At 34.0% G+C, this 13,285-nt stretch overlaps 1 protein-coding gene across 1 annotated transcript in view; it reads left to right on the forward strand.

Moving 5' to 3' along the window:
- The window catches only part of AGO4 (argonaute RISC component 4), a 61,844-nt gene extending 48,845 nt beyond the window's left edge, over positions 1-12,999 (forward strand). Inside the window, exon 18 of the mRNA XM_031962134.1 lies at positions 12,549-12,999. Coding sequence (XP_031817994.1) covers positions 12,549-12,609 — 61 coding nt within the window. The 3' untranslated portion in view covers positions 12,610-12,999. The remainder of the gene's footprint in view (positions 1-12,548) is intronic.
- Positions 13,000-13,285: the final 286 nt, after the last annotated feature.

A 13,285-nucleotide genomic window follows, 5' to 3' on the forward strand; every position in this document is an offset into this window, starting at 1 on the left:
TATGGAAAATTGTGGGAAAATTGCAGATTTTCATTAACAGAATGAGTTTCCTTATCTGGGAATTCCCTGAGAGAAAAGGATACTTATATTGAATGGCCTTAATTTTCTCAGTAAAGTAAAAGGCCAGAGAGAATGTGAAGGGGTGATGTAGAAGTTTTTGGGGAACTCTGTCAACCAACCTTACTGTATACCAGGCAGCTAAGTTGGACAATGAATATAGAGTCTGTAATCAGGAAGACTCAATCTGAGTTCAAATCATGCTTCAGACATTTACTAGCTGGGCAAGTCACTTAATTTTGTTTGCTTTAGTTCCTCATCTGTAAAATAAGCTAGAGAAGGAATTGGCAAACCACTCCAGTATCTTTGCCAGGAAAACCCCAAATGGGGGCTTGAAGTCAGACAGGACTGAAATGACTGAACAACAATATACCAGATGGTGCTCAAGTGCTTGGGATTCAAAGAAAGGCAAAAAACACTATCCCTGCTCTTCAGCTCACAGTCTGATAGGGGGAGAGAGAGAGATCATTCAAACTATTTGTAAATGATAATTTAAGGAGTGATCTCAGAAGACAGCTTGAGGATGAGGAAAGACCTGTTGCAGAAGATAAATAAACTATAATTCAAGCAAAGTCAGGGAAGGTAAGAGGCCAATAGAAGGAGAGAGTTCCAGACAGACTAGAGGACCATCTCAAATAAGAAATATCCTGTGAAGAATGGCAGGAAAGCAGTATCACGGGATCACAGACATAATCTACAAAGCAGTTCATGTGAAAACATTTTGTGCCTTTTAAAGTATTCAAATACTTAATTCCTTAATGAGGAAATTGATTCAAGATTCGGCTAAAGGGACAGATGCTGTATATTAAATTCCAAGTATCTCTTAAATGAACTATTTAATTAGGAGATTTTCATGAGACAGTAGTGGAGAGAAGAAAAGGTCCAGAAAAGCTTGAGAGGAGTTAAGAAACCAATTAAGGATGAACAAAAGGACTGCCATACTACAGAAAGGGTCTGGTTGAAGCTGAAAAACAAGATTTTGCAATGTTCCAGTTAGGATAGTTGTGCAATTTCCTTCAGTTGCATTTAGCAACACATGAGTAAAGAAGGCGGATGGTAGGAATAATCCAGGACTGAGGTTTGGAAAAAAGATGAATGACCATAGAGTGACTTCAAATAGTGAGGAGTAGACAATAGCATGGAGTTCGATTGGTTACTAAGTAGAGGATGGATAGTGGAAGGAAACGTGATGTTCTGAGAAAATAGTAAGGTGTTGAAGGACTGGGAGTTCTCAGTGAGAATGAAGAATAGATTTAGGAGTGAGGCACAAGTAGAGATGAAAGGAATTAAGGCTAAAATCTGATGAAGGTCTTGTGTGAGTGTGAGAGGCTGTTGAGGTAAGTCTAACAGCTGGGCAATTGGTAAAAGGATTCATGTGCAAAAATATTAGTTCATTTTGTGATAGCAAAGAACTGGAAATGAAGGGGATGGTCCATCAGTGGGGGAATGGCTAAATAAATTATGGTATAATTCAGGCCAATTCCAATAAACTTGTGGTGGAGTCTTCTGCACCCAGAAGACTGTGGGGACTGAATGTGGATCACAACATAATTTTTTTGTTTTTGTTTTTTACCATTTTTTGTTGTTCACTTGCCTTTTGTTTTCTTTCTCATTTTTTTTCCTTTTTGATCTGATTTTTCTTGTGTAGCATGATAATTGTGGAGATATGTATAGGAAAATTGCACATGTTTAACAGTGAATTACTTGCTGTCTAAGGGAGGGAGATGGGAGGAAGGAAAGGAGAAGTAATTTGGAACAAGGTTTTGTAAGGGTGAATGTTGAAAACTATGCTTATGTTTTGAAAATAAAAAGCTAAATGTAAAAACCCTTTGAAAACTTAAAAGCACAGTGTAAATTTTAGCTATTATTAAATATTTCTTTTTGGAAAAATAAATAGTAGCTCAGTGGAAAAGTTAGGTGTATAAGATGTAAATAGTCAATAATTATAGCAATCTACAGTTTGATAAACCCAAAGACTCCCTCTTCTGGTATAAGAACTCACTATTTGACAAAAACTGCTGGGAAAACAGTATGGCAGAAACTAGGCATTGACCAGTATCTTACATCCTGTACCCAGATAAGGTCAAAATAATTACATGATTTAGACATAAAGGGTAATACCAAAGCAAATTAAGAGAGCAAGGAATTTGTCAAATCTATGGAGAAGGGAAAAATTTATAATCAAACAAAAAATAGAAAACATGAAATGCAAGGAATAATTTTGATTATATTCAATTAAAAAGCTTTTACACAAAGCCAATGTAACCAAGATTAGAAAGGAAGCAGAAAATCAGGAAGCAATTTTTATATCCAGTGTTTCTGATAAAGGCCTCATTTCTAAAAAAAATATGAAGAGCTGAGTCAAATTTATAAGAATAAAAGTCATTCCCTAATTAATAATTATAGGATATGAACAGGCAGTTTTCAGATGAAGAAATTAAAGCCATTTATAGTTATATGAAAAAATGCTCTAAATAAATATTGGTTAGAGAAATGCACATTAAAACAATGCCAAGGTACCATTTCATATATCAGATTGGCTAATATGACAAAGAAAATGATAAATGTTGGAGAAGATGTAGGAAAATTAGAACACTTGCATTGTTGGTGGAGTTGTAAAATGATCCAATCATTCTGGAGAGTAATTTGGAACTATGCCCAAAGGACTATAAAATTGTGCATACCCTTTGATTCAGAAATACCTCTACTGGACCTATATCCCAAGGAGATCATAAAAAAAATTGGAAAAGGACTCATATATACAAAAAAATGTTTATAGTAGCTCTTTTTGTTGTGGCAAAATACTAGAAACTAAGAGGATACCCATCAATTGAGGAATGGCTGAACAAATTGTGATATATGAATGTAATAGAATATTATTCTATAAGAAATGATGAGCAGGCAGATTTCAGAAAAACGTGGAAAGTTTTAACATGAACTAATAATGCTGAAGTAAACAGAAGTAGGAGAACACTATCCACAGTAACAGCATCATTGTGTGGCTTGTCAACTTTGATAGATTTTGCTCTTCTCAGCAGTATAATGATCTAAGATAATTCTAAAACACTCATGATGGAAAATCCTATCTACATCCAGAGAGAACTATGGAGTCAATGTAGACTGAAGCATACTATTTTCACTTTTTGGTGGTTTTTTTCCCTTTCTCCTGATTTTTCCCTTTTGTTCTGATTCTTCTTTCACAATATGACTAATGTGGAAATATGTTTTAGATGATTGTACATATGTAACCTATATCAGATTGATTACCACTTTGGAGAGGGGTTGAGGATAAGGAGGGAGAAAAAAGAAAATCAAAATCTTATAAAAGTAAATGTCAAAAACTAATAAATAAATTTTAAAATAAATTTAAGTAAATGCTATTGTGCCATATATAATGAAAAGAATAGTTTCAAAGAAACCTGGGAAAACTTGTATGAACTAATGCAGAGGGAAATGAACAGAACCAGGAGAATAATTTTTATGACAAAACATTGTAAAGACAAGCAAATTTGAAAGACTTAAGAACATTTGTCAACATAATGACCAACAGTTATTTCAGAGAATTCATTATGAAACTTGCTGCCCAACTCCTGTAGGGAAGTGATGGACTTGGGAAACAGAATGAAATTCTGTATTTTTGGAAGTTAGCCCTCTGGATATTTGTGTTATTTGACTATACATATCTGTTACAAAAGTTTTGTTTTCTTTTTCAATGAAGTGGAAGGGTTCAAAAGTAGATTTTTTTCTTAAGCAAATCTTTAGTGCCTTAAGATTGTTTTGTCTAAAATAATACTGTCCTTGGTATATATATTTAATTTTATCCAACTATTCTTCCCTTTTTCTTAAGCCTCATGTCTCATCCTTTATGTATCTTTCCAGGGCTCTTTTCCTGATGATGGAAAAGAATATTCTAGAAAGAGTCACAAGCTAGTTCCATGTTCTGTGTTGTCTTCCTGTTTCTTTTATAACATTGCTCCATACATGCTATTTTAATGAAACAGAATCTTATTCTGCCCTTCTCTTCCAATGTCATATGAGTTTGTATTCTAAACTAGAATGGCTTTTAACTGATCCATATCTCTGCTTGGCAAAGAGATCAAACATTTGTCCATCAAGTTGTTCTCTTTTAAGCCTTATCCTTGTGGCAACTACTTTACACTGGAAGAAAAGAAACAAGCATTTCTTACGCACTTACTATGTGTTGATCACAGCACAATTTAACAATGGTTAGACTTTTGTAGAAGACATCTAAGTAAATGCTGGGCCTAGAGTCATATCCAGCCACTGATACTTCTTGTGTGAGTTCACTTACTCAGTGGAGACAAGTCACAACCTTACCTACCTCATTTTCTTCAATTGCAAAGTGGGGGTAATTATGACACCCACCTCAGGGTTGTTGAGAGAATCAAAGATCATATTTGTAAAGTACTTAACACAGTCCCCTAGGACATAAAAAACAGCTATTTTTATTACTATTAGTGTTACAATCAAGTCAACACCTTGGATTTTTTTTTCCCACTTCCTACTTTTCATCATCATCTTTCTGTCTTATGAAAGTATTCATGGTATATAAGCATAAAAGTTCTGAAAACTCTATAAACCTTTGTCTCTTCTTTTCCCAAACATGATTCTTATTCTCCAACATTTTTTGCCATGTTTAACCATTGATTTAATTTTTACATTTTTCATTCAACAAAAAAACAACTCTTCCTCATATCTCCCCTCACGTGAGAACAAAAAAAAAGCAAATCTCTGATATAAACACATATACTCAAGCAAAACAAATTTCCACATTGACCACACCTAAGAGAAATACACACCTATATGTGTAAATATGTACAGATGTATTTATGGTTCATTCTATATGCTGAGGGTATTACCTCCTCTACCAGGAAGTAGATAGGATGGCTTCATCATTAGTCCTTTAGAATTGTGGTTGGTCATTTTGCTGAATAGAGTTCCTAAGTCTTTCAAAATTATTTTTCTTTAAAATATTGTTATCCTTGTATAAATTATTGTTCTGGTTCTGCTCATTCCAGTTGGCATCAGTTCATACACATATTCTCAAGAAACTATCCCCTTCATTATTTCTTTATAGCGTAATAATAATCCATCATATTTGTGGATCATAATTTGTTCAGTCATTTTGAATTGATAGGTACCCCCTCAGACCCTCAGATGTAGTTCTTTGCCACTTCAAAAAATGTTATATTTTTGTACATCTTTAGTTAAGATTTGTTTTGCTTAGGATCAATACATCCTTTTTTTTAAATAGCTTTTTATTTACAAAACATATGCATGGGTAATTTTTCAACACTGACCCTTGCAAAACCTTCTGTTCCAACTTTTTCCCTCCTGACTTCCACTCCCTCCCCTAGATGGCAGATAGTCCAAAACATGCTAAATATGTTAAAGTATATGTTAAATATAATATATGTATGTATATATTTATTTAGTTATCTTGCTGCACAAGAAAAATCGGATCTACAAAGACAGTAAAAAAAAAAAAAAACTGAGAGGAAAAAACGAAAATGCAAGCAAACAACAGAAAGAGTGGAAATGCTAGATTGTGGTCCACACTCATTTCCCCTAGTTCTCTGGGTGTAGCTGATTCTCTTCATTACTGAACAGTTAGAACTCGTTTGAATCACCTCATTTTTGAAGAGAGACATCAGAATTGATATTATTGTTGTTGAAGTGTATAATGATTTCCTGGTTCTGCTCATTTCACTTAGCATCAGTTCATGTAAGTCTCTCCAAGCCTCTCTGAAGTCATCCTGCTGGTCATTTCTTACAGAACAATAATATTCCATAACATTCATATACCACAATTATTTAGCCATTCTCCAATTGATGGGCATCCACTCAGTTTCCAGGTTCTAGCCACTACAAAGAGGGCTGCCACAAACATTTGTGCATGTACTTTTTCCCTACTTCAAGATCTGTTTAGGATATAAGCCCAGTATTAATATGCTGAATCAAAGAGTATGCACAGTTTGATAGCTTTTTGAGCATAGTTCCAAACTGCTCTCCAGAATGGTTGGATCCATTCACAACTCCACCAACAATGTATCAGTGTCCCAGTTTTCCCACATCCCCTCCAACATTGGTCATTACCTTTTCTTGTCATCTTAGCCAGTCTGACAGGTATATAATGGTATTTCAGAGTTGTCTTAATTTGCATTTCTCTGATCAGTAGTGATTTGAAACACCTTTTCATATGGCTAGAAATAGTTTCAATTTCTTCGTCTGAGAATTGTCTGTTCATAACCTTTGACCATTTATCAATTGGAGAATGGCTTGATTTTTTATAAATTTGAGTCAGTTCTCTATATATTTTGGAAATGAGGAAAGTCAGAACCTTTAACTGTAAAAAATGTTTTCCCAGTTTATTGCTTCCCCTCTAATCTTGTCTGCCTTAGTTTTGTTTGTACAAAAACAACTTAATGTAATAAAAATTTTCTATTTTGTGATCAATAATAATCTCTAGTTCTTCTTTGATCACAAATTCTTTCTTCCTCCACAGGTCAGAGGTAAACTATCCTATGTTCTTCTAATTTATTTATAATTTCATTCTTTATGCCTAGATCATGAACCTATTTTGACCTTATTTTGGTATATGGTTTTAGGGTGAAGGTCAATGCCTAGTTTCTTCCATACTAGTTTCCAATTTTCCCAGCTGATTTTGTCAAATAGTGAGTTCTTATCCCAAAAGCTGGGGTCTTTGGGTTTGTCAAACATTAGATTACTGTAGTTATTGACTATTTTGTCCTGTGAACCTAACCTATTCCACTGGTCAACTAGTTTATTTCTTAGCCAATACCAAATGGTTTTGATGCCCATTGCTTTGTAATATAGTTTTAGATCAGGTACAGCTAGGCCGCCTTCATTTGATTTTTTTTTTCATTAGTTCCCTTGAAATTCTTGACCTTTTGTTCTTCCAGTTAAATTTTGTTGTTATTTTTTCTAGGTCAGTAAAATAGTTTCTTGGGAGTTTGATTGGTATAGCACTAAATAAATAGATTTGTTTAGGGAGTATTGTCATCTTTATTATATTTGCTTGACCTATCCAAGAGCACGTAATTTTTTCCATTTGTTTAGATCTGACTTTATTTGTGTGGAAAGTGTTTTCTAGTTTTGCTCATATAGTTCTTGACTTTCTCTTGGTAGATAGATTCCAAAATATTTTGTACTATCAATAGTTATTTTAAATGGAATGTCTCTTTGTATCTCTTGCTGTTGGATTTTGTTAGTGATGTATAAAAATGCTGATGATTTACGTGGATTTATTTTTTATCCTGCAACTTTGCTGAAGTTGTGGATTATTTCTAATAGCTTTTTAGTAGATTCTCTGGGGTTCTCTAAGTATATCATCGCCAAAGAGTGATAATTTGATTTCCTCATTACCTACTCTAATTTTAATTTCTTTTTCATCTCATTGCCAAAGCTAGCATTTCTAATACAATATTGAATAGTAATGGTGATAGTGGGTAACCTTGTTTCACTCCTGATCTTACTAGGAATGATTTCAGTTTATCCCCATTACATCTGATGCTTACTGATGGTTTTAAATAAATGCTACTGACTATTTTAAGGAAAAGTCCTTTTATTCCTATATTCGTGTTTTTAGTAGGAATGGGTGTTGAATTTTATCAAACGCTTTTTCTGCATCTATTGAGATGGTCATATGGTTTTTGTTAATTTGGTTATTAATATAGTCAATTATGCTAATAGTTTTCCTGATATTGAACCAGCCCTGCATTCCTGGTATAAATCCTATTTGGTCATGATGTATTATCCTGGGGATGATTTTTTATAATCTTTTTGCTAATATTTTATTTAAGCTTTTTGCATCAATATTCATTAGGGAGACCAGTCTATAATTTTCTTTCTCTGTTTTCATCCTACCTGGTTTAGGTATCAGTACCATGTCTGTGTCATAAAAGGAATTTGGTAGGACTCCTTCAATCCCTAATTTTTCAAATAGTTTATATAACATTGGAGTTAATTGTTCTTTAAATGTTTGGTAGAATTTACATGTAAATCCATCTGGACCAACATATCTTTAATCTTCCTTCCCTCTAATTTACTCTTCTCCCCTCCCCTTTCTCTCTCTTTTCCTTATTTAGTGAAATGTATTTCTGTACCTAACTTTGTATTCTTCCTTTCTTCAGTTGAGTCAAATTCATGTGTCAGTCATTCCTCTCTTCCTTGTTTTATAGAATCCTACATTTAAGTGAGATAGTTTTCCCTAATTTTTCTTTCCCATTTACCCACCAAGTGTATACTTCCCCCCTTTCCTTTCCATTTAAAAAAAAAATTTTCATCAAGACATTAACATAGTCTAGACCTTCTGTTTCATTAGATTCTTTGACTTCTGATGATGATAGATTTCAGAGGGAACACATATATTATTTCTCCATATTATAAATACTTTATCTTTGTTTAATCCTTCATTAATTTTTTATTCATGTTTACCATTTTGCATTTCTCTTAATTCCTGTATTTTAACTCCAGAATTTCTATACTATTTTGGTCTTTTCATCAAGAATGCTTGGAAATTCTCTATTTCATTAAAATTTTATTTTTCTCCCTTTGTAAGATTATACTCAGTTTTGCTGGATGTATGATCTCCCAAAGGCTGACTCCTCCCCTCCGAGGGAGGGATTAAGGGAGGTGTGAATTCAGATATCTCATACTAAACCCTGAAATCACCCAAACGTGTGAACTCCAATGAGTACTTAAATACTTCTTGCTTATATGAGCTCTCTAAAAGTGTGAACACAAGCCTTGTTTCTATCAGTTGTACTTAGTACCTTGTTTCAAGTTCTGGCCCATAACATCTCCTTGTAGGATCAGATCAATCATACTGAACCATGCTAAATTAGATAATTATTGTCTCTATCAACTCTAATGACTTAACAGTTTGTTAAAGATTCCAACGGGGAGGGGGGGCGAAGTCCATGGTTTTCAGGTAGTCCAATAATTCTTAATTTTTTTTCTCTTTAATCTCCTTTCCAAGTAAGTGAGATAATTTACCTCCCCCCCCCCCCTTCTTTCAGTATTTTGATTTATTTTAATTTTGTTGTTGTTGTTGTCTCATGGAGTCATTAGCTTCTATTTGATCCATTCTGATTTTCAGAGAATTTGTTGCTTGCTCAAGATTTCACAACTCTTTAGTTATTAGTTTTCTTTTCAATTCTTTCTTCTATAGCTTTTATTTTATTTTCTAGTTTTTCCCTCCAATATTAATGTTTCATTTAAAATACCTTTTTAAAAAAGTTTTTTTTGAACACTTGCTTCACTTCTTCCAGGAATGTTAGTTGAATTTGGACATAAACTGTTTTTCTTTAAGGCTTCACTTATAGATGTTTTGGAATTATTTTCTTCTTGGGGGTTTGTGTCTTGAGTGTCCCTGTCAGTAAAATAGCTTTTATTTATTTATTTTGCTGAGACAATTAAGGTTAAATAACTTGCCCAGGGTTACACAGCTGGGAAGTAACTGAGGTCAGATTTGAACTGAGGTTCTTCTGACTTCAGAGCTGGTGATCTATCCACTGTGCCATCTAGCTGCTCCATATAATAGCTTTAAAAAAATAACAATAGCTTTTTATTCTTCAAAAATACATGCAAAGATAGTTTTAAACATTCACCCTCCTTACCTCTCAGATCTGTGGAACAAGAAGGAATTTGTGACCAAAGAAGAACTAGAGATCATTATCAATCACAAAATAGACAATTTTGATTATATTAAGTTAAAAAGTTTTTGTACAAACAAAACTAATGCAGACAAAATTAAAAGGGAAGCAATAAACTGGGAAAACATTTTTACATTCAAAGGCTCTGATAAAAGCCTCATTTCTAAAATATATAGAGAATTAACTCAAATTTATAAGAATTCAAACCATTCTACAGTGGATAAATGGTCAAAGGATATGAACAGACAATTCTGAGATGAAGAAATTGAAATATTTCTAGTCATATGAAAAAGTGCTCTAAATCACTATTGATCAGAGAAATGCAAATTAAGACAACTCTGAGATACCATTACACACCTGTTAGATTGGCTAAGATGACAGGAAAAGATAATGACGAATGTTGGAGGGGATGTGGGAAATCTGGGACACTGATACATTGTTTGTGGAACTGTGAACAGATCCAGCCATTCTGGAGAACAATTTGGAACTATGTTCAAAAAGTTATCAAACTGCATACCCTTTGACCCATCAGTGTTTCTACTGGGCTTATATCCCAAAGAGATCTCAAAGAAGGGGAAAGGGTCCCACATGTGCAAAAATGTTTGTGGCAGCCCTTTTTGTAGTGGCTAGAAATTGGAAACTGAATGGATGCCCATCAATGGGAGAATGGCTGAATAAGTTATGGTACATGAGTGTTATAGAATATTATTGCTCTGTAAGAAATGACCAGCAGGATGATTTCAGAGAGGCTTGGAAAGACTTACATGAACTAATGCTAAGTGAAAAGAACAGAATCAGGAGATCATTGTGAATAGCAACAAGATTATATGATGATGAATTCTGATGGACGTGGCTCTCTTCAACAATGAGATGATTCAAACAAATTCTAATTGTTTAGTGATAAAGAGAGCTACCTATACCCAGAGAGAGGCCTGTGGGAACTGAGTGTGGACACAACATAGCATTTTTGCTTTCTTTTGATGTTTACTTGCATTTTGTTTTCCTTCTCAGGTTTTTTTATTCTTTCTAGATCAATTTTTCTTGTGCAGCAAGATAACTGTATAAATATGTAACATATATTGGATTCAACATATCTTTTAACATATATAACATGTATTGGACTACCTGCCATCTAGGGGAGGGAGTGGAGGAAAGGAGGGAAAAATTTGGAACAGAAAATTTTGCAAGAGTAAATGTTGAAAAATTACCCATGCATATGTTTTGTAAATAAAAAGCTTTAATTAAAATAAACAAACAAATGCATTGCAAAAACATTGTTGTTCCAGATTTTTCTCCCTCCCTTCCTCATCTCTCCCCCTCCCCTAGACATTTAGGTTAAATGTGCAATCAATCCTTCAAAACAAATTTCCACATTTACCATGCTATACAAGAAAAATCAGATCAGAAAGGGAAAAAATGAGAAAGAAAAAAAAAAAACAGACAAGCAAACAACAAAAAAGGTGAAAAAATTATGTTATGGTCCTTATTCAGTCTCGGTAGTCCTATCTCAAGGTCAAATGGCTCTCTCCATCACAAGTCTATTGGAAATTGCCTAGAATCACCTCGTTGTTGAAAAGAGCCACATTTATCAGAATTGATCGTCACAATAATCTTGTTATTGCATACAATATTCCCTTGGTTCTGTTCACCTTACCTAGTATCAGTTCACAAGTCCAGGCATTTCTGAAATCAGCCTGCTCATCATATAATAGCTTTTTATGGTGTATCCTTTCTTTCCATTTGTTCATCCTTTCAGGTCTTTCCTGATTTTATTTGGATATTAGGGATGATCTCTGCATATTTCTAGAAGAAAGGTCTAGGTTAATCTTATTGTTGCTTTCTTGAAGTAACAAGCATTGTTTTATTTCAGGATTTCATATACAGCTAAAGCTGGTTACTTTTAGACTTTCAATGTTCCCAAAATGGTCTGATCCAGGGCAAAATCTGATCAATGTCCCCTGAGCTCCACAAGTTCTTGACCTGGGTTTATATCTGAGCAACATTAAATTGTTGCTGGACTCAGCTACTGCTAGTCATCTGGAAAGCTCTCTTGTTTTAGTAATAAAATTAGCCTTCCCTTTGGTCTGAGATTTCTGCCTTGTTTATCCCTTTGCCAGTTAGAAATTGTAACTGAGATCCCCACCCTCCATTCTTTAGTGGGTATTCAAGGCTCTGATTATTTCTTACCCTAGAATGCTGCTGCTTGTTACAGGTACCTTCTTTAGCCCACATGGATTTGTGACCCAGAAATGAGTATTGCCACTCAATTAGTACCTGTTTTTTACACCTTGCATGAGGTCAAGCCCCAGAATGGGTCTGGAGCCTCATCTTGCCCTAAAGCAATCCTTGGGTACTGAAATGTTCTGTGTTGTATACTTTTGGCTATATCCCATTACCAGTGTCTGTAGGATTCTCTGTCTCTCCATGCTGACCTGGGCTAGAAAAGTGGCTCACTATGATTTCTTTTTTGGATATTTCAGTCAGAATTTGGTCTGGTACATTTTCTAGATCTGTTTGAAGGCATTTTGTGGGGAGTTTACTGTCCTTCTTTCTACACCATCTTGTCTCTGCTTGTGCTTTCAAGCACTCACTTTTGTGTTGAAGTCACCAAGTATTCAATTGTATGATGCTTTAATTTAAAGGGTTTTATTGATTTTTAAATAGAACCATTCTAAAATAGCTATTAGCACCTAAGTTACAGTATTAACTTAGTATTTTTATAAATGTTCATTATAAACACTGTAATAAGAGATAACCAAATGTCCTTTAAAATAATTTTCCTTTGTGCCTTAGGAGATCATCATTATCATCATCATCATCATCATCATCATCATCACTACCTCACCTCCTTTGAGGATCATTCAATCCATATTTATACCCAGTCAAGATTCTGTTGTTGTAATATAATGATCCAAGACTACTCTGAAGGACTTATGATGAAAAATGCTGTCCATACCCAGAGAAGAAACTGATTGTATCCGAATACAGATTGGAGCATACTTTGTTTTAGCTTTATTTATTTCTCTTAAGGCTTTTTGGGAGTTGGTTTTTTTTTTTTTGGTGGAGGAGAGCAGGGTGGAGATCTGTTTTCTTTTGCAATATGACTTTAATGGGAGTGTTTAGTGTAATTTCACAGGTGCCTTCTGGAAGGGAGGGAGAAGGAGGAAGGGAAAGAATCTGGAACTTAAAAAGTTTTAAAAACAAATGTAAAAAAATTCTTTTGTATGTACCTGCAGAAATCAAATAAAATAAATAAATAAATATATACATATATGTATATATAAACAAAAAATATAAATACTCTGAATTTATCAGGTGAGACATGACTAAATGGATGTTCTAGAATTGTTGGTTGAATAAATTGACAGTTAAAAGCAAAAACAAAAAAAAATTCTTTCACTGTTAACTCCCAAACTTCTGAATGTTGCCCTTCCTTTGTCAATGAGTTCAGTGTCTTGCTCAGTCTTTCTCTTTTCCCTAACATCTGTCTTCATACTAGGGACTTCAATATATGTCAAAATTTTTGCAAA

The sequence above is a fragment of the Sarcophilus harrisii genome, chromosome 3 (assembly GCF_902635505.1).
Source record: "Sarcophilus harrisii chromosome 3, mSarHar1.11, whole genome shotgun sequence".
Taxonomy (NCBI): domain Eukaryota; kingdom Metazoa; phylum Chordata; class Mammalia; order Dasyuromorphia; family Dasyuridae; genus Sarcophilus; species Sarcophilus harrisii.